The sequence below is a fragment of the Lepisosteus platostomus genome, chromosome 7, assembly GCF_059453375.1.
Source record: "Lepisosteus platostomus isolate fLepPlt1 chromosome 7, fLepPlt1.hap1, whole genome shotgun sequence".
Classification (NCBI taxonomy): Eukaryota; Metazoa; Chordata; class Actinopteri; order Semionotiformes; family Lepisosteidae; genus Lepisosteus; species Lepisosteus platostomus.
In genome coordinates this window covers 59,410,050-59,432,463 of record NC_142617.1, presented here as the reverse complement: position 1 = coordinate 59,432,463, position 22,414 = coordinate 59,410,050, and the positions used below count along the sequence as shown (strand labels likewise).

Sequence of the window (22,414 nt, the reverse complement as noted above, 5' to 3'; positions counted from 1 at the left end):
CTCACACTTAGCTAAATGCAAATGAACGCTCGGCTATGGCTGACTTGTCTGTACCTGTCAGAGAAAGGCTGTGTGGCGAAGCCTCTGCTCAAAATTCACAATCACACTGGGGTGCTTTTTAATGCTAATGTGTGCTCAATGGCAGGAGCTACAGCAAAAGGAATTATCTCATAAACCCAGAAGACATTAGATGAATAGAAAAATGTTCTGCTATTTAACCAATAATCCATGGAAGTTACAAATAAGTGAATTGAACTCTGTCATTGGGGGTGCATTCCCTAAATGTTCCGATCAGCACTCTCCGGGAACAGGGAAATAAATCCCCTACTGCCGTCTGAAAACATTGGCAACTGTGCAGGCCTTTGTCACACAGAGCCATTGAAGGAAGCTTCCCCACTGAATTCTCCGGCTCAGCTCTGGGCTGAGTGTGTTGCATGGCTTCACCAGGTGACAAGACATGTCAAATTATTTATCTTCCTTACGCTTTCTAAATAAAAAGAAACAGAATGATTGGCACTGTGGATGATGAGCTATAATCCATCCTGTGGTCATTTCATGTACTTTTTCCCACAGTATGTTGTCTTGTCCTCCCTATAAACAGTGTTGCCCCTTTAGTGTTTATGCCTAGGATCTGAGACACTTTTGTAATAAAATATTGTTCTTTTAATATAATGTTTCTTTTAAATTGCCTGTTTGACCCGTTGCCTATTCAATGCAGCTCTGAGATCTTAACAATTTGGTAAGCACTCTGGCAAAGAATGATCAAATCTACAGTTAAATACAGTATGTTCAGAAAACAGCAGGTGGTAGATTTAACAATCATCCCCCTCCAACTTGCGGAACAGGGTCTGTTGGGTTTTCCTCTAGATGTGACTCAACAAAGGAATGCTAGGCAGCCGGAGGTTAGGAATCAACGTCCTCCTCTGAGGCCAAGCTGACTTTCAGAACATGCCAATATATTTTCCCAAAACTGTCTTTTAATATTCTCTTCAAAATTTCTAATTCTGATACTGCTTCCATATCTTATGACAAGTGAAAGACCCTGCGTTTCCATGATACCTCTACAGATGGGGTAAAAAGATCTCAGGGCCCCTGTCATATCTCCTTTAAAAAGAACCACACATTTGACAAAAGCATCACCCTTTTGCCAAGACTTTTCATTCGTACTTTAATGTTCTCAACATTTTCATGCATTTCTACCTAATACAGTAATTCCTAAAAAAGCAATAGAATTATTAAGGTGTATGTGTTGTAATAGTGTGGGTTTGCGTGGACTGCCTGAGCACCGGCAGAGCGCTTCTTTTCCTTAGCCAGGGAGCGAGCTGGGTGCCAGTGTGTAGTCGTATCATAAGGCAAGACTTCTTCGCTATACTGTATACAAAGAAGAGTCTTTCCGCTAAAGGGAAAATAATAATTTAGTAGCCGTTTCGTTAGAACGCTGGTTCAGAACTTGAACCCCGACCGTGAACTCGTGGGGATCTTCAATAGCAGACCTGATGAGCCGCAGGTGCTGTAGCTGCGCATTCCCACGCACCGCGGAGTAGAGAGAGCAGTGGGAGGTGTGCTCCACTGTCACAGTGTGTTATAAGGCAGTATGATCAGACATTTCCTGACAGCATGTAAAATAAATAACTGTCTATGTCAATTAGTAGCACAAACCCAACAAGATACGTGCTAAATACTATAACAAAAGGCAGTGTAGTATCAGCTGGTGGAAGCCTTTGGATGGGCAGAATACTCACTTAGCTGTCACAGCGTCTATGAAAGGAACGGTTAATTTTACTTAATTGGTTAGGTCTGTAGATGCTCTCTGACTTCTTATGAAGACAGCAGCCAAATCTGTGTCAGTGAGATCTAGCCCAGGAGGTGAAGATGTCTGCTGTATTGGATTTTAAATTGTTATAGGCAATAGCTGTAATAAATGCTACTTGAGTGTCAGGCTAGACAGAAGTATTTCTGTGTGTTTGTACTCTGTTGATCTACAATAAACTCTGCTGAATACAATTGTGATGTTTTATGGAAGAATTCTTACAGAGCCCTGTTTACAATCCCACCACAGAGATTAGAGTCTAGTAAATTCCCATTTATGGTTACACAATTGCTCTAGAAGACAACAACCCCCTGCTGCACTGTCACTGTGGAGGAGTCCTGTAAGGTTATGCGAATGAGAACTCAAGACATATCTCTTTCAAAGGTGCATTTGTGTAATCAGAATGAGACTGGAAGAGGTGTTTGGGGTGTAAGACGTGTACCTTTCTAAATCCACCATGTCAGCCTGTCTGCTGAACACAAAAAGTCACTTTAGCACAGCTGAAACTGCAGAAATGTGAATGTTCTCAGTGTAACTGCAGTATGCTGCAGGGAATGTCAGACCCAAGCTGCAATGCTGCATATCTCATAAAAACTCACAGGGTGGGGAACCTCCTCTTAACTAAGCATTTTACTTGACGCATTTAACCAAAGCAACCTACATTTGTACCCATTTATACAGCAGATATTTTACTGGAACCATCTAGGTGAAGTACCTTTGTCCAGTGTGCAACAGCAGGGTTTCACCTGGAATTCGAGCTCAAAACCTTTCATTTGTGATCAGAGAGCCCACTGTGTCACACTGCTGTCCTGAGCTACATCTGAGCTCACTGCTCCACACTGCTGTCTACAGCTGAGCCCACTGCTCCACACTGCCGTCTACAGCTGAGCCCACTGCTGCACACTGCCGTCTACAGCTGAGCCCACTGCTGCACACTGCTGTCTACAGCTGAGCCCACTGCTGCACACTGCTGTCCTGAGCTACATCTGAGCTCACTGCTCCACACTGCTGTCTACAGCTGAGCCCACTGCTCCACACTGCTGTCTACAGCTGAGCCCACTGCTGCACACTGCTGTCTACAGCTGAGCCCACTGCTCCACACTGCCGTCTACAGCTGAGCCCACTGCTGCACACTGCCGTCTACAGCTGAGCCCACTGCTCCACACTGCCGTCTACAGCTGAGCCCACTGCTCCACACTGCTGTCTACAGCTGAGCCCACTGCTGCACACTGCTGTCTACATCTGAGCTCACTGCTGCACACTGCCGTCTACAGCTGAGCCCACTGCTGGACACTGCCGTCTACAGCTGAGCCCACTGCTGCACACTGCCGTCTACAGCTGAGCCCACTGCTGCACACTGCTGCCTACATCTGAGCTCACTGCTGCACACTGCTGTCTACAGCTGAGCACACTGCTGCACACTGCCGTCTACAGCTGAGCCCACTGCTGCACACTGCTGTCTACAGCTGAGCTCACTGCTCCACACTGCCGTCTACAGCTGAGCCCACTGCTGCACACTGCCGTCTACAGCTGAGCCCACTGCTGCACACTGCCATCTACAGCTGAGCCCACTGCTGCACACTGCTGTCTACAGCTGAGCACACTGCTGCACACTGCTGTCTACAGCTGAGCACACTGCTCCACACTGCCGTCTACAGCTGAGCCCACTGCTGCACACTGCCATCTACAGCTGAGCACACTGCTGCACACTGCTGTCTACAGCTGAGCACACTGCTCCACACTGCTGTCTACAGCTGAGCACACTGCTGCACACTGCTGCCTACAGCTGAGCACACTGCTCCACACTGCCGTCTACAGCTGAGCCCACTGCTCCACACTGCTGTCTACAGCTGAGCCCACTGCTGCACACTGCTGTCTACATCTGAGCTCACTGCTGCACACTGCTGTCTACATCTGAGCTCACTGCTCCACACTGCCGTCTACAGCTGAGCTCACTGCTCCACACTGCCGTCTACAGCTGAGCCCACTGCTCCACACTGCCGTCTACAGCTGAGCCCACTGCTGCACACTGCTGTCTACATCTGAGCCCACTGCTGCACACTGCTGTCTACAGCTGAGCCCACTGCTGCACACTTCTGCCTACAGCTGAGTTCACTGCTGTCCTGAGCTACAGCTGAGCCCACTGCTGCACACTGCTGTCCGGAGCTGCAGCTCAGCTCCCCTTTGCCTTCCATCGAGCCCGCCGGGCCCAGGCCCCCCGAAGCGGGAAGCAAGCAGGCCTACCTCCTCCCACTGGTGGATGTAGCGGATGAGGCGGGACAGCCGCAGCAGCCGCAGGAGGCTGAGGATCTTGGTGAAGCGCACGATGCGCAGGGCGCGGGCCGTCTTGTAGAAGTCGGAGTCGATGCGGGTCTCCACGATGAGGAAGATGTAGTCCACAGGGATGGAGGAGATGAAGTCGACCACGAACCAGCTGCGCAGATACTTCATCTTTATCCGCTGGGGGTCCAGGATGATCTCGGTGTTGTCCTCCTTGACGATGCCCGTGCGGAAGTTGAGCACCAGGTCGATGAGGAAGAACGTGTCCGACACCACGTTGAAGACGATCCAGGGGGGCGTGTGCTCGTCCTTGAAGAAGGTGATGCCCACCGGGATGATGATCAGGTTGCCCACCATCAGAAGCAGCATGGTCAGGTCCCAGTAAAACCTGCGGGTGCAGGGGAGAGGAGGCACGTCATAGTGCCATAGACACAAGATCACAGGGACACGCGCGCTGAAGGCACACAGGGATATAAAACAGTGAAAGCACATTTTATATTTATATACTGATTTTTATGAGATGTAAATCAATGTTAGAAACTCAGAGAACAGAAAAACACAGTGCACGTTTATGCAATGGGCTCTCCACCATGAGCAAGATGCAGGGCTCCATGTAATCTTGAGCTGATATTCATTCCAGAAGTTTCTGTTCTCCTCTTATTTCTATGCTCCTTAAAAACACCAATATTTTCTTTATATGTCATTAGCACTGCCAAGTTTAAATAAATGCTGTTCAGAGACATAAATAATGACAAGTAAAAATTAATTCCATTTTTGATCATGTAGCATCCAGACAAACCAATCACATTATATCCCTCTCTTTTTAATCAGTGAGCAAATTAATTAGACTTCTTTCTCATGTTTTATTCAAAATTAGTTATTGCTGCAAACTTCATAGTTAAATACCTCTTGCATGTATACCACTGGGGTTCAGGAAGATGACTCTAATCCAAAGGCAAGGTCAGTGTTACAACATAACTATCTGCAATTAGGATGCATTCAGATTTGATAATAATAATAATAATAATAATAATAATAATAATTGTTTACACTTATATAGCGCTTTTCTGGACACTCCACTCAAAGAGCTTTACAGGTAATGAGGATCCCCTCCACCACCCCCAGTGTGCAGCCCCACCTGGATGATGCGATGGCAGCCAGAGTGCACCAGTAAACTCCCCACACACCAGTGATCAGTGGGGAGGAGAACAGAGTAATGAAGCCAATTCATAGATGGGGATTATTGAGATGCCATGATTGGTAAGGGCCAATAGGAAATTTGGCCAGGACGCCAGGGTAACACCCCTACACTTTTCAAGAAATGCCCTGGGATTTTTAATGACCACAGAGAGTCAGGACCTCGGTTTTACATCTCATCCAAAGGATGGCGCCTATTAACACTATAGTGTCCCCATCACTCTACTGGGGCATTAGGACCCACATGGACTGCAGGGTGAGCGCCCCCTACTGGCCCCACTAACACCTCTTCCAGCAGCAACCTTAGTTTTTCCCAGGAGGTCTCCCATCCGGGTACTGGCCAGGCTCACACTGCTGAGCTTCAGTGGGCTGTCAGCTGTGAGTTGCAGGGTGATATGGCTGCTAAATCACGTCTTCTTGATAAGCATGTCTTCATACCGAAAGCTGTGACAATGTTGTGTTTCCATGTTTGTTATCAGTGATGAGCACTAAACAATGTGTGGGATTAAAATGCCTAGCACCAACACCATTTGTGAAAGCATTTTTTTGGCTATAGTACAGCCACTCAGGTGTGAGACATCAACTCTGTAGTCTTTGAAGCGTTTTGCCCCCAAAGCGTTGTTTTAACTAAAGCTAAATGATTAAGGGGGACTTTCACACAGTCTCACTTAAACCCATTCCAGCATTCACTGGTAAAGATACCCTCTTTGACATTGGTACTCTATAGACTCTCTGCCATTTATTTCCTCTGGACACAATCTTAGCCCAAAATAAAATCAGCAATATGGCTTCATAAGACATAAGACATAAGACACAAGAACTGTGTGACAGAGATATACAGTAGGAATATATTTGCCCAATAGGGGAGCTTTTTACCATTGTCTCTCTAGAACCCCTGTGCCTGCTTGTTTATGGTCCTAGTTAGCTTTCAACAACTTAATCTAAGCAGTAATTGCCTAAACTGAACTGTAATTGTTCCAATTTTTAAACATTTTTCTGTGTATAATGTTTCTTCAAAGATTCTGCAGTTTAGCTGTTTTCTTCCCATAGAAGTAAATATATCTCCAGAGATAAGTGACTGACCGTACAACGTGGGATGACTGTATGCTCCTTGCATTGATAAGAGAGCCTTAGTTTAGCTTTAAACTAAGTTTAGCTTTAGGAATGTGCACCACAAGAAATATGTGCTTCACGATCACGGTGAAATAATCATTTCATAAAAAATCTAGCTTGGTCTCCAATCCAAGTAAAGAGAAGAGCAAAAGATGTTGACAGTCGACAGCTCTATAAATAAAATCTCACCTGTCTTCCATCTCTAGCTACAGGAAGTCATTATGAGAGCTTACGATCTGCATGTAAATTTTAAGTAATACCAAGGTTTTCCTTTATTTAGTTTATTTTACTTTCATTTCATTTCTTCTTCTTATGTTTTTACCTTTCTTTCTGTGCACTGCACTTTAGTGAACTGAATATATTGATTCATCATTACATCCATCCATTCACTTTCTAACAGCTTCTTCCAATTCAGGGTCGTGGGGAGCCAGAGCCCAGCCCAGCAAGCAAAGGGCACAGGGCAGGTTACACCCTGGACAGGATGCCAGTCCATCACAGGGCAGGTTACACACTGGACAGGATGCCAGTCCATCACAGGGCAGGGTAAACCCTGGACAGGATGCCAGTCCATCACAGGGCAGGTTACACCCTGGACAGGATGCCAGTCCATCACAGGGCAGGGTACACCCTGGCAGGATGCCAGTCCATCACAGGGCAGGGTACACCCTGGACAGGATGCCAGTCCATCACAGGGCAGGGTAAACCCTGGACAGGATGCCAGTCCATCACAGGGCAGGTTACACACTGGACAGGATGCCAGTCCATCACAGGGCAGGGTAAACCCTGGACAGGATGCCAGTCCATCACAGGGCAGGTTACACCCTGGACAGGATGCCAGTCCATCACAGGGCAGGGTACACCTTGGCAGGATGCCAGTCCATCACAGGGCAGGGTACACCCTGGACAGGATGCCAGTCCATCACAGGGCAGGGTATACCCTGGGCAGGATGCCAGTACATCACAGGGCAGACACACAAACACACACACGCTCACACCACGGCCAATTTTCCCAGAAGCCAATTAACCCATCAGCATGTCTTTGGACCGTAGGAGGAAACCGGAGCACCCAGAAGAAACCCACAGGGACATGGGGAGAACTTACGAACTCCTTGCACACAGCACCTCAGGTCCGTAATCAAACACAGGGCACAATGCTGACCTCTGCCTCACTATGTCACCATGATTCATTACAACAGCCATTGTAATGCACTATCTTCATAAACATTCGGTTTGGCAAATCACAGGCCATGTTACCACAGACAATAGTGACAAAATAGTAAAAATATGTTAAAATCACAATGAAGGATGGAAAAGGGTAAATTAGTTATAAAAATATAGAGCAAGGTAATTAAGTGAACACGTACAATTGTACCGTAGTAAACTTGGCACTTGAATGCACATCCTCAAATTCAATCAAGATTTCAGGTTTGCCCCAGAACATAAAGTCTGCACAGGATTAAAATAGCATGAGATGCATTTTTACTTGGTAGTTAATAGGACTTAATTTGGAAATGTTGTGTCTTCCGTGGGAAATGGATGTTGGTTCAGTCTCTGAGCTGGTCGATTTGGTAGGCAGACATTGAAATATTTCTCAGCAATTTAATACCACAAGAATCCCTCTCAGCATGATATTCCATAGATATGAGCCTTAGGAGCTTAATATGTCCTCCCACCCCCTGCTCAGTGAAGGTCTCACAGGATGTGTGGAGTCCTGAAAATCCTAACAGTACCAGTTTCATAAATAAACATTCATGGACATTATAGACCTCATAAAAGAGCCGAAAAACAAAGATATACAATCCCACTGTGAATTGTGTCACAACCGAATTAAACCCTGAGTTTCATTCTGCATGTAGAACAAAAAATACAACTTTCCAGGAGTCATTCCGTAGAAAGAAAAGCTCTCTTGCAACCAAGAACACAACCTCAAAGAAGCTGACACAGCTTTAAAACTGCCTTATCTTTTCAGGTGTTGAACCACGGGAGATGTTACTGCTGCTCTTGAGCCAGTGCAGTGAAGAGCAATCAGGCACACATTCAGTTGGAAATAACTACATCTTTTTAGTCTTGAACACTTAAGATTTCAAGGAGACTTGATTCAAAGATTTGAAATCCTCAAAGCCATTGACAGTCAATCCTATGGACTTCTTCACGATCCTGTTGTTCCACACCTTTCTTCCAGTCTCAATACATTTTTTTCTTACATCACTAATGCATTAACAGTCCAGTTTATTAAACCCTTCTCTTTTGATGTACAGTATTGGCTGTGAACATACAAACAGTCCAACAGAACTCTTAGCCTTTTAGATGCAAATAAGCCTCCACACTATATGAACTGCTGGAACCAGTAACAGTGCAGTGACCAAAGATTTCCATGAACTGCCACATGTGACAATAAAATTCTGTGAGAGAACTTTTACTTTTTCACAAGAAAAATACCCATGATCATATGCAAACTCTCAATGTTTAGTTTTAGAACACTCTCCTCTATTTATCTATAGTTTTAAACAATGCCCACATCCAGCAAACCATCTAAGAACCCTAACAAATTTAGGACAAAGGCAAAAAACCAAGGCTCTTCTTTGTTATGTACAGTACTGCATATACTGTGTGTACTCCAGTATGAGATCTATCTGTTAGAAGGAAAAGCCAGGTTGTCACTGAAAAACACAGGACAGGATTTGCAAAGTGCTAGATTTTGGGCATAGGCTATCCCGATTCACAGTAAAGAAAAGAATAGTAATTTCAGTGCCTCAAATCAGACACGGATCCATTGCCTCAGAGGCTGTGCTATATTTAGAAGTTTGTTCCTCTCAATGTGTTCATCCACGTTCTAAAAAATTAAAACCCAGGAGTGTTGAGAAGCTTCTAGGAATAGATAGATAGATAGATAGATAGATAGATAGATACTTTATTGATCCCGTGAGGGAAATTGCAGTGCAACAGCAGCTTAACACACACGACACAGCCACAGTGTAACGAATTATATACTAATAGTACAATACATACAATACAATACAAGAGTTACTCACAGTCCGGACACACAAGAGGAAACTAGAACAGAACAGTACACAGAAAATCGTATCACACGTATGAATATAAATATAGATGTAACCATAGATATAAATATAAATATAAATGTATTGCACAGGTCCCTGGCATATATTGCACAAAAGTGGTTGTAAACGGGAAAAAGAAAAAGAAAAAGAAAGAGAACAGATGTAGCAGTATATGTGTATATGCGTTTAGTCCAGAAACAGGTCACTGTCGCTGTTGCCTCTGCCAAGACGCAAGGTGGATGCGTTGTACAGTCTTATGGCAGACGGCAAGAATGACCTCCTGTAGCGCTCCCTGTCGCACCGTGGGTGAATCAGTCTATTGCTGAACGTGCTCTTCATTCCTGCAAGCCTGTCATAGAGGGGATGGGAGAAGTTGTCCATGATGGCCTCCAGTTTGGACATCATTCTCCTCTCAGCCACTACCTCCAAGGGGTCCAGGTCAGACCCAATGACAGAGCTCGCTCTCCTGATGAGCTTGTTCAGCCTTTTGGAATCTACTGCTCTAATCCCAGAGCCCCAGCACACCACTGCGTAGAAAATGGCACTCGCTACCACCGACTGATAAAACATGTGTAGCATCTTACTACACACATTGAAGGACCTGAGCCTCCTCAAGAAGTAAAGTCGGCTCTGTCCGTTCTTATAGATGGCCTCGATGTTCTTAGACATCGTGTGAATCATGATCATGAATCATGAATCATCAGCACAGGAATCATGTGCTGCTAACACAAAGATTATTTCTTGCACGATTTTCTTTTGTAAAAACTGAAATTATGATTACCAAAGCCCCCTTTTTTTGTGAAAATATCAACTTTTTATCCTTCTTGTTTCTGTCTGAGAAACATAAAATGTGGCACCATGATTACACTGGGTTGTAGAGAGAGGCAGATTCCGCTGGTAAGTACAGAGAGATGCAGCCAGGCTAGCAGTGTCCCAGGACCACAAGGAGGAACCCATTACCTTTTGCTTGGTGCATGTGTAATGTGATTTTGTACCATTAACGTTCGAGATGATGTGTGTTTATATCATAATTTGTCTTCATTAATTAGCTTCATGTTACTTTATTACCCTTCTGTTATTTCTGTATTAGTTTAATTGAATAGTGAACTTGCTGTTGGCATTTTTGTAGCACATTATCCACAGTCTCAATCCTCCGCTGGGCAGGACCAGTGCAGTGTGGCTGTACTGTGTGCTGGTCAGTGTCTGTGAAGAGGAGTTTGTATGGAAACAGTAGGGAGCTCTGCTGTGAGCACAGGCCTCACAGCTGGGTCAGACTGGGATTCAACTTCTCAGCACTTCACAAATCAGAACATTCCAGAGAGCCCAACTTAATAAAATCAACCAGAACCATAATTTATTACAATGCATGAACATGATTATGATATGATGTATGTTCAGGTCAAAACTGCAAGCCTTATTTTTCAGTGGCTAGTTATGAAAATATTTCATAACCAGAAAATACTTTTTTGACTCTGAAGTCTCAATCATTTGTTGATTGAGGATGCTTCATGCGTTGCTAGGTTACCTCTCTCTCTTGCACAAAAGCAGGACAGTAAAACAAATGCAACAGAACTTGCAAAATTACATTTTGGTGGATTTTTCACAAAGCTCATACTTAGATTATATAAACAACGTGGGATTTACAGCTCATGAGGGGTCACAGAATTAGAACAAAGACAGAGCTGTTTTTTCCTGAAGGCCACATGGGAGTTTCCCAGCCTGGCTGTGGGTCGTGACCCACAGTTTGGGAACCCCCAGACACTCTCCCAGTTCTCAGCTCTATACATGCAAGAATAGACATCCATGAATTTGAAAACTGATGGTTTAAGAAAGTTTCAAAATTCAGTTGCTTCACGTCTTCTTCGGATCTGAGGATGTTGTATTTAAACTTGGCAATTATGAGAATGAACAAATGTCTAGAAAGCTGGTGTCACAGCAGCAAGGTCCAGATGCAGAGCAGTGTGCTCACTGTGACACATGAGCACTTTGATAAGAACTCCATAAAACCTGAAATGTGCTTCAGGCAAGACAGATGAAATAACATCACAGGAACTGGGCAGAGAGGAGCAACTGTGGAGAAGCGGCAAGACCCCTGGTCAGTTTTTGCCAGCTCTGTGACTTCCTAATATGATGCTTTCTGATGAATGCTTTCTACATAAACAGAAATAAACAAGTAAAGCTCACAAACACTTGCGTAGGCTCTGAGGAAAGAGGATAAGGATATCTGCTTCAGCTCTTTAATCAGAGCTTCTGCACAAGCCTTGCACTTCAATCTAGCAGCAGACCCCACAGAATAAGAAATCCGCCCCCTCCAGTGCTACACTGTTACACAGCAGACAGCTGCCTCTTCCCACTCCTCCCAGCACCTGCTCCGCCCCAGGGACACACGGCCTTGGAAAGCCACACATACTGTACAGTAAGCAGTGAGAATGGATCACTTGTGAGCATCACCAATACTCAGCATCGATTGTGTACAAAGGGATGACCATAGTGGTAAATAAGAGAGGCACAGTTAAACAATTTTTAGATTCAAGAAACAATGTCTGTTTTGGACTTCTCCTTTGGTTTTTCCACCAAAGTGCTCTGGAGCGTAGAGATCACTCTCCTCAGCCAAACGAGGCTCTTTGGTAATGTGAGCAATCAGGCAGTTGCACTGGCTTCTCCCCTCTAACACTGTCTGTGCTGGTTTCAGGCGACGGCAGCACTGTTCCCAGCCCTCCTGCTTTCACCCAAGATTTGTAACAGGGAGGTGAACTTTACATCAGTGAGAGAATGATCCTTTAATCATTTTAATCCTTGTTTTATTCAAGTACAAAACCCAATAAATGTATATCTTCTTTATGCTTTCAGTGGATGATTGTTATTCTGCTTTCAAACACCTGAACATCTGAACAATCTGCTGACTATGGCATGTCTGTCAGCAAGAGTAGACCTCATGATCACCATCACCTGATAACTACACCAAGCTTGCAGAAAGCACCTGAAACTATTATTGAGATCAAAAGAGAGGGGGGAATCCAGGATAGAAAGACTACAAATGCTAAGAAAAGACGACTGCTGATCTTCTCCCACCGGGCAGGCTGTACAGGAGCATACTGAGCACAGATACACTCATACCCCTGTCCAGCTCGAGGACATGGAGCTCAGAGGCACACAGATCCCTGTCTAGCTTGAGGACATGGAGCTCAGAGACACTCAGATCCCTGTCCAGCTTGAGCACATGGAGCTCAGAGACACTCCTGGTATCTTCTATCTTCTCCCAGTCAAAGGCAGCTAAAGACACATCCCAATCTCAGGTCAATCGACTCACACAGTGATATAACTCCCTCATTCACTCTGTGGTCTGTTTTACTGTTACAGAGTATGTTCTTACTGCAATTTACTGTAGCTTACATGTACATGAGCAGTATTCCAGAGCTTTTCCTGGACTTATTATGGCAAATCATAGAATTATCATAACCCTATTAGGAAATGTAGCAAAAGTCAAGTTAAACCACAGGAATGTATGGAAAAAGTAAGCATACAGTAAGTAGAGTTAAATAAAGAAGCACAGTTTAATTATATTTCATGTTTTATTTAGCAGGATTTCTTAAAAGAACAATTTTTGTGCCAAGAGAAGGTGTTGTAAGAAGCTAATGGAAGTGTTATTCCCTTTGTGAGCTGCCTGAGCTGCCTGCTTGACTGTGTATAAAACAAATATGTCAGAACCATCTGTCTGGAATATATTTCCATCCATCAGTGGAAATGTGGCAGTCTTGTGGTAGACTCGTGCATTAGTGAGAATCAGTTGCACAGCCTTTAAGAGGCAGCTACATTAAGAAATGCAACCTTTGACTTTCAGATATCACATCTGCCAACACTACGAATGAAAGACTAAATAACTGATATTCTAACTAAATGTGCATTTACTTAATACATTGGCTCTATATTTAGAAGATGAGTAAAGGCGTGTTGTTTTCTTTTTCAAATGAAATGTGTGCTGTTTAAGCTCCTTTAGACTGAGGCCGTAGTAACAGCACTGAGAAGGAAATGACAAAAGAAAATCTTATTTGGTTTTTCATTGAAGATCCTGTTGGGACTAAATTAACAATTAGCAGCAAAATGGAATTCATACATATGTGAAGATTTGTTTCCTCAAGGCTTTCAATTATATCCTAGCAAAGACAATGTATTTATCACATTAGACAACATCTACAGTAAATAGTGTTAAGGTTTCTGGTTTGAGTTTATGTCGTTTAAAACCTGTAGATACACTGCTTGTGTTTCTGTGTTGTATTGCCTAACTAAACATCTATTCTAAAAAGGATTTCCAACATGATTTCTAAAAACTAACAAGACAGCTTGCAGATCTTTTTGTTCCTGTGCAATATGTTCTTAAACAAGTGTTTTTGAAAACTATACCAAAACATACAGTATACCGCAAGGATCTGCAGCTCTGCTCCCCAAGATCCACAGGCCTGATAGATGGAGAGGTTGCAGACATACAGTATACACCAGCTCACTAATCCAGGAATGGCCAATCACACACAGAGTGTCTCCTATTTGTTCTCTTCCTCATGTGGAACCTCACTGCCTCTGAATGCCAATTATGTAATTAGACTATATTGATCCATTGCAAAGGATTTGTTAAACAACAGGTGCAACAATAATATAATTTGATTTCTAAATTATAAACGATGCTGTACAATGAATGGCCTAGTAAATTCTCCTTGTGGAACCAAAAGTCAAATTACATCACACAATTCAGCAAAAACAGAAGATTTTAAGCAGGTTTTGAAAGCAGTGACAGATGTGGAGTCTGAGGTGTGTGTTTTTTCACAGCTGTAGTCCTTCAAACAAGATTCTAAGAGCCAGTGATCTGCCATGTTTTCAGCAGACTAAGAAGGCCCTGAATCAGCAGATCTGAGGTTAAGAACTGGACTATCCTCATGCAGTAAATTAAATTATTTCACGCATAAAGAGTTATTGGCCCCCCTAAAGAACCAGAGATCCATTGATAGATCTCCTTGCTGCAGTAGGTTGTCCCATAGAGAGACTGTACTACCAATTGGCCTGATACTGGAGGCTGCTAGAACATGCCCGTCGAGATTGTAAACTCACTAACTCTGTTAGAATGATGTTTGGACATTCTGACATGGGATTAATTACACGCTTCCCTTCTTGTCTGAAAAGTGCCCCACGGAGAGTTGGAGTTTGTAACTGTAGCCTCACTCTAATAGGTAATAAAATTTTTGTTTTAATAAATATTAAACCAAATAGAGCCTGAAAAAAAGACGTTGATATGTCAAGATCCCTAGAGTCAATCTATCACAAGCAGGCAGTTTCACTTTGCTCAGCTGATCCGCTGATTACAAGAGCTTTGTTTTTCAGAAACAGGAGGTAGAGGCTTGTGCTGGTGTTTTTAAAAGAAGTTCAGGAGGAAGCCAAATGTTCTTTGGCGAGGGACACCAAGTAAGCTTCAATAGGTTTCGCCTTTAAGCAGCACTAAGTGGAACCTATTCCCTGTAGTTTGAGATAGATAATAGCAACAAATCAATCTCACACAGCTGCACCTAATCGCCATCACCACCAAACTAGCTTCATAACTGAACTCAAACGCCTTCGTCTCCAGCCTCCCTCCTCTGCCGCGTCTCCGCCCTGCAGCTGCCCCTGGGTTCACTCACTCTGACTGGGGTTCGAGTCTCCTCGTCCTGTGGCCAGGATGCTGCCAGGTGGGTTAAGACAAGCTGTCCTCACCAAGTATTCCAAGCATTCAGTCCTTGGATGTTGATTTGAATATGATTTGGGGCTTGATTTTGAATCTAAGTGAATTAGGATTTGGCTGGATTTCTGAATTTAATAAGGACTTGTTACAACCATGGTTGGAGATGACTGATCTGTGTTTTTGTCCAAAACATCACTGGCAAACAGGTGAGAAGCAGATGTGTTTTTCTGTCTACTTATTAACTGTTCTAAGGTCAAGTAAAAATAAAGTAATATTAATTGTAAACAGGTTTATTTCTAAGTAACAAGATTTTACTGATAAAATATAAATTTCGAATATGCTAAAAGAGAGAGTAAAAAAGGATATTTTTAGTAGGATTGAAGAAAGGAACACCAGCAAGCAACACCTGCTCAAGACTATAGAGTGAGTTGTCAGTTTAAAATATAATTATCATACTGAAGCAAGACTTTTATTGTAGCAGAAAATCCTGTGGTATTTATAGCAGCTATAATGGTTTTCTCCTGGTAATTAACATTGGGCCTTTTAAGATTGCTAGCATGGAAAATGAAGTATGAGTAGCTGCTAAGATTCCTACAGATTTCCTCTGTCAGGACATGCCAATCTAAAACGTGACATTATACTGTAGGTGGGTGCAGATTGAATCCTACTCCATTGCTATATTAAAATAAATTATCCTGTGACAGCTTTGCAACCAAGCCCATCCTTTGTGATTCAGTATTATGAAATGCATCTGACAGGAGCTCACATGTCGCTGTGATGGACTGACGGACAGTGGGTGTGTTGTTCCGTCCGCACAGAAAGGATACACGGTAAGAAGATTTCGTGGGACTGGAAGCAAATCACTTCCATCTTAGGATAACAAAACACGGATTTACTGAACACATAGAGGGGAAAATTGATAAAAACTAACCTTTATCTAACATTTCAACCATGTTGCTTTGTAATAAGATTACAAGACAGAGAAGGTCACATACTGGAGTTCATGTATTCATCTCTCTGTTTATCACAAGAGCACTTCTGAGATAAAAATTTGAGTAAAGAGCAGCATTCCTTCTAAACAATTATAACAACAAAAGGGATCAACTGTTTTACAATACAGCCCTAGACAAGTGGAAGGCAGAGCCACGATTTTCCAACGTCACAGAATCCATCAGTCGGAAATGCACTGAGAGAAACAAGCTCAGTGTGAGCTTCAGTTCACTCATGAGCTTCTGTAGTCCTAAAACTAAATCCTAGACTTCACTTGATCTAGTTCCCTTGGTCTAATTGATAAGTGATTAAACCACATTCCACGGCAACTGATCCTTCGTTTCCTAGGCCTAATGAAACCCTTCTATTCAGTGACAGAAAACATTGACTGATGTGCAGGCTGACAAGAAAGCAACAATGCCAGAGGAAATGGGAAACTACAAAAATACAAATGAAGGTGAAATTACAAATTCTAGTTACAGATTGAGGAATAAATGCAACAATTTGTGTGCTATACTCCTGACTCTCCCTCTTAAATGAAGTAAAAGTAATAATGTACCCAGGTGTCCCCTAAATGGTCCAGTAATATATTTTATGTTTAATTATTCCTTTTTTGTCATGTGATAATATTTAAGAAAAAACATAAAAAGTTGTAAAACTTTTGTCTGTGTTTTCTCTAAAGGTGTGGCTGACCCAACGCTTTGTGAATGTGGCCTGGTGTGGCTCAATGCAAGCCAAACGTCTTATTTACTACGCAGGTCTGTTGCTGATTCTTTCTCCTTTCCCAGTTCCAGGGCTGTTTTCCAGCCCGCTGAGCTGCTGCAGTTCAGCACACAGCCTTGTTCGGGGTACAGTTTCATGAGCGACAGGGAGGAGGTGAAGAATTGAAGGAGCTGTTGGCGATTATTTAAGAGAAAACACCTTGTTCCCACTCTTAAATCTCCCACAATTAGATGGGTAGAGCAGAGAGTGACAGCCAGAGACTAGGAAATGTCTGGGTTTTTACCCAGAAGCCATGTGTATAAGATTAACACTGTTGTGTTAAGAGGTTTTGTTCTCATTAGTGGAAAACTCTTGTCTAATTTATTATTAACCTGCTATATTTTTATTTTTAACCTTCGAATGATTGATCTGGAAGTTGTCTGTTATGTCAGACTAATCTAGGGTAACCCTGTTGAGGAAAAGAGGGACTTTCAAACAAATTAGTGATTGCACAGAGAAACCGGCCCATATAAAACACATGCTTATATCTGCAGACGTAACAGGGCACACAAAAGCAAAAAATTGTGGGTGTCACTGATTGAATCACAACGTGTGTTTTGATCTGTGCTGGGACTTGTCACGTAATGCAAAACAGGATCGCTAATTGGGATGCTGGAAGAGGTGACAGAATTTCATGACAGCAGAGCCTGGAGTGTAAATGGCAGCAGGAATGAGCAGAGGAGAGATGAGCTGGCGGGGTGTCTGAACTGCAGCAGTGCGACACTGTCAGAGCGAGAGTCTCAGGGCACAGCATGAGAGATGGAGAGTGAGCTTCTTCCGCCCCACCTGTGAATACCATTCATCTTCCCAGCAACAAAAGCACAGGTCTGTGGAGGTCACTGTGTGGAGTCAACTTTAACTGCCAAAAGTGGTCAGAACTTACGTGAAAAATAGAATTGCCTAGGGTATTCTGCAACTAAGAAGGTTACACCACAAAACAAGAACAAACGCTGCACATGAAAGTTACAGTTAGCTTACAAGCACAGGAATGACAGTTTTCCCACTCATAATCACTGAGTTGTGAATAGGATGTCTCTGTGATCTTAATGCACGTTATCCTGAGTAAACGTACATGGCAATTTTACACTGTTACATTACATATTCCTCTGAAGTGTAAACTAATCTCCCCTGCTGGTGTTCTTTCCTATTGTTTTTTTTTCATCTGACCACATTAGACATTACAAGACAGTAACATCCCTAAATTGCCTGTCAAGACAATGGTGGCTGTCTTGAGACATTGTAGTATGATGTCTTTGTAATGCAGGAGTGTTCAGGGCTAGACAGACAGATCCATAGTATATGTGTCTGAATGGTTAATTACTGTGAAATTACTGGAGTATAGATCCACTCAGTGAGTGACACAGCCATACAGACGGCATTATTTGTCCTTCAAAGACCTTCGTTCCCTAACCAGCAGTCGGAGCCCTGTGTGCTGCTGGCCCAGCTCCCTCCCTATGGACATCAGACACGTGCATGAGGGCCTTCACACAAGTTGATCACACAAGTTGATGTTCAACCTTTCTGTTGCCAAAGACGTGCACATGAGAAGAACATGAGCACATGCAAGGGAACAGCAGGCACACCTTGATTTGCCCTGACTGCCCCACACTGTCTTACTTTAGTATACAAACTAACAAACTCACATCATGATCTTGCCATAGACTAGAGCAGTGGTGTGCCATTGGCTTTGGCCAGGCAGCAGGAGCTGGAGCCTTGTGTGCTGGCCAGGACAAGCTATGAGAAAGGCCCATTTCTGTCCTGTACTGAAGTTTCAGTTTGGAGATTCTTCGACTCACAGATGCACAGCCACTCTTGCCAAAGCACAAACCAGGGCCACATCACCAGTTCTGAGCTCTGCTCACCAAAAACAAGATAAGTGATGTTTCTGAGGTGTAGAGTGTTAGTGGTTTGTTCTCTGTCTAGTTTCACGATAAAGACAAAAACAAAAAACATTGCTCTAAAATGATGGTGATAATGATAGTGATGATGATGGTGATGATTGTGATGGTGATGATTGTGATGATGGTGATGGTGATGAGGATGGTGGGGATGATGATGATGGTGATGAATAAGATGACAGTGATGGTGATGATGGTGATGATGATGGCAGCGGAGTGATTTTGACCACAGCTCCCTTCCTCTCCTTTGCAACTAGCAAACAAGGGGAGCACCCCTGGGAGAAGAAGAAAACCAGCCATGCACTACAACAGAATCAAGTGGCAGACTAACCCTATGAGATTAACAGCCATGTGAGAGCACACAGGTAATACACCTGATCCTAGTTTTCATCCCATCCATCCCCACTAAGATCAGATCATTTATCCATCTAAACCAGCACCACTTCCAAGCCTTTAGCTATTGATGTGATTCAGTTCCATGTCAGACAGGGCAGAAGAAGGCAAGGGCCCTGCCAAGAGCATCAAAGCACAGCATCTCCCCTGTTAATGTTTCTAAAGGCATGCCAATCTTAATAGCACTTAAAGACTCTCAGAACTTCACATTATCGTACAGGAATTTTCCAACCCCCACCCCCCTTCTGCCATTTATATAATCCCATTATCAGGCTCTTGGTGTTGGGTGAGTGAATCCACACTCTGACATGTCTTGATAGCTCTGCGGGGTCAGTTGCCCATTGCAGGGCATCAGCTGCTCTCCTGCAACCTGGGGCCCCCATTCCTGCCCTCTCTGTCTGTCTGCCCTGTCACCCTGCGCCACCCCCCCATGCCCTCCACACGCTCCATCCCACATCCATTATCTTCCTGATCCAGGTGATGTAATCAGTAAATGGAACAGCCTGAGTCAAAGCCCTTCTATCCTTCTCAGGGATTTTAAGCGGACAGTCAAAAACAACAACAACAACCTTCCATCCCACTTTGTGTGGATAAAACATGAGTTTAATCTCTCTGAATTGTTGCTGAGTTCACAATACTTAACCAAGCTCAGCCACAGCACCTTTCTCCTGACATGTGGGAATAAAAGGACATCACCAAATCCAGCATGCTTAAGAACAATGTGTAGAAACTGTGATGTAATTCTGTATATAAAATGAACATGAAAAACATAAAATTTGAACTGAGAAAATAAAGGTTGCTCACTATCAAAGGCAATATGACTGTTGTTCAGTTTGTTGTTTTTGTATTTTTATACTGTCAGGGTTGCTAAGATCCAGTTTGTATTAGCCTGTCTGTATTACATGAACAGTATATTTAAATAGTTTTATATAATTTATACTATATACAGTATACTATATGTATTGATGTAGCTTTTGAAAATTAGTCAAACCATTAACATCTGGAAAAGGTTGTCTGTATTTTTCGTTTTGTTGCACAATCATTCTGAGGTGCTCCTCAAACCCAATGTTTTGTTAGATGGATGTATTTTTTTATTATTTTGTGCCATAATGTTGTACTATTCAAGTCCTGGACTGCTAGAGTCCTTGAAGTTTCTATAGGATGTTGAGATTTGGTAGCTATGAGAAGTTAAATACCTGGGAAGAGCAGAAAGCAGAAGGGCTTGTGGTTCAGTCCACAAGCAGGCAGCCCCTCCAACTTGCTAATCCGCTCATACTGTACAACACTAGCAACGTTACGGTATGTAGAGGGTTTCTCAGGTACAAGTTTTGCTGGAATGGTTCATTACTGTGAAATTACAGGAGTCACAAACACCAGACAGGCATAGAAGTATGAACATCTAGAACTGTTCCTGGTCCAGTTACACATGTGCTCCCCTGTTTCTGTCTTAAAGTTAAAATCCAGAGAGATTTGCAGCCTTTGCAATTTTACGATTATGTTCAGGAACTCTGGAGTGAGAGCAGGCCTCCGATGTAGACACCTGAGACTGGATTTATGAAGAGAAGGAAGGAAAACACCTCATTGACTTTTAATATCAATAACTGACTTTTTTATGACTCTTACAGAAAATAAAATATTTTCAAGAATGAAATGAAAAAATGACATACTGTAATATAATAAAAAACATAATCTGGTACTAAAAGGAATAATTTATCTGACTTAATTTATTAATTTATTTTCCATAGTCTATTGTTCCACAGTTCTCTGATTACTCTGCTTTGTTTATCACTCATGCTGTCGAACCCCAGAGCAGCAGGGGACGAGTGCCAGCTGGGGAAGAGTCAAGAAAAGACACCAGTGAAACCTGAGCTGCACCTCTTCTTGTGTTTGGAGAAGCTGCCCAGAAGCAGTTTTTCACTGGACAGTTGATGAACAATGTTGCTCATCAAAATATTATGGATCATGCCCAAAATACTGGGAATGGAGCAGCACAATGTTTATCTCCATGATTCCTGAGGATAGGACTGGGAGCACACCAGGCCTCAAAAGAGGTATGATTGTTGATGCATTTACCTCTGGTATTATTTAAGGCAACAGCAAACTTGGCTAATCTGATACGATAGAGAGCTTCAAGGCTACAGGCAGTAGCTTACAGGTTAAAAACTCCAAGATTTAGCATCATTTAGACGTACTGTACATACGACTCTGAGTTGTGACCCACATCTCAACTGCAGTTAACTGACTTCACTGCTGACAGACTGCTGCTGCATTTCTATGGACATCTGTGAACACCCAGTAGAATCCATCTTTTGTCCAAGCCCCCGTCGACGCTGTTCTTATTCAAGACTCTTTCTCTATGTCGTTGAAGCAGATCCAGAGACGGAAAGTGACTGATGAGATAAATTATGCAATGAGAAAGGATGCAAATTACAGAAGAGGTGCAATTGAAATCCCTTTTAAAACACAGTTGGTAAAGTCAATTGATTTGGAACAAAGGGCTCTCAGAGGGGTGAAAGAAAAACCAGTTATTTCCTACAGCTTCTGATCCAACCTTTTGTTTTCAGCTCAAGGACAGCCGCACGCACCAAAACATTTAACACAAGAACAACTCATTGTCATCGTGCCCAACACCAAGTCACGCTTTTGTGTTCGATGAATTAAAATCTCTGCAGCTGATAAGGTCATTGCCTTGCAGATTAACACCATATTGTCACTCACAATGGTAAAGAAAAGTACATACAGGCTCATAAATCTTCTTAATGGTTTTAACTTCTGCGTCAAACTGGACAATAGGCAGGAAATATGCAGTGTGTTAACAAGAGCCATTTCTGGTCATCGGTGAACATGAGAATTAAATCACAGTTAATTTATCTGATAAAGGAAAAAAGATTTTCAGTAATTAATTAAAGAGCATGATTTTTATAGCTATCCATAATTTAGATGACATAGATTATGACATAATGTTGTGCTGGAATAAAGAAAAAAATGATAACAAATAACACCTTTAGTATCAGCTAGGAAAGTCACTCATTTCCATTTTGATTCCGGCTTAACTTTATCAGCTTACTCATTATCTTAAAAAACAAGTGGAGAAAGTGCCAGAGCCGTGGTGTAATGGACTGCCCTCTGAGGCCAGCAGACCGCTCTAGGCCCGAGCAGCATGTTGACAAAGAGGGATCAATGCTAAATACGCGAGTCAGCTTCGCGG

At 43.0% G+C, this 22,414-nt stretch overlaps 1 protein-coding gene across 1 annotated transcript in view; it reads right to left on the bottom strand.

Moving 5' to 3' along the window:
- The window catches only part of hcn4 (hyperpolarization activated cyclic nucleotide-gated potassium channel 4), a 92,981-nt gene that overhangs the window by 55,368 nt on the left and 15,199 nt on the right, over positions 1-22,414 (bottom strand). Inside the window, exon 2 of the mRNA XM_088641458.1 lies at positions 4,055-4,478. Within this exon, the coding sequence (XP_088497584.1) occupies positions 4,055-4,478 (424 nt within the window). The remainder of the gene's footprint in view (positions 1-4,054; positions 4,479-22,414) is intronic.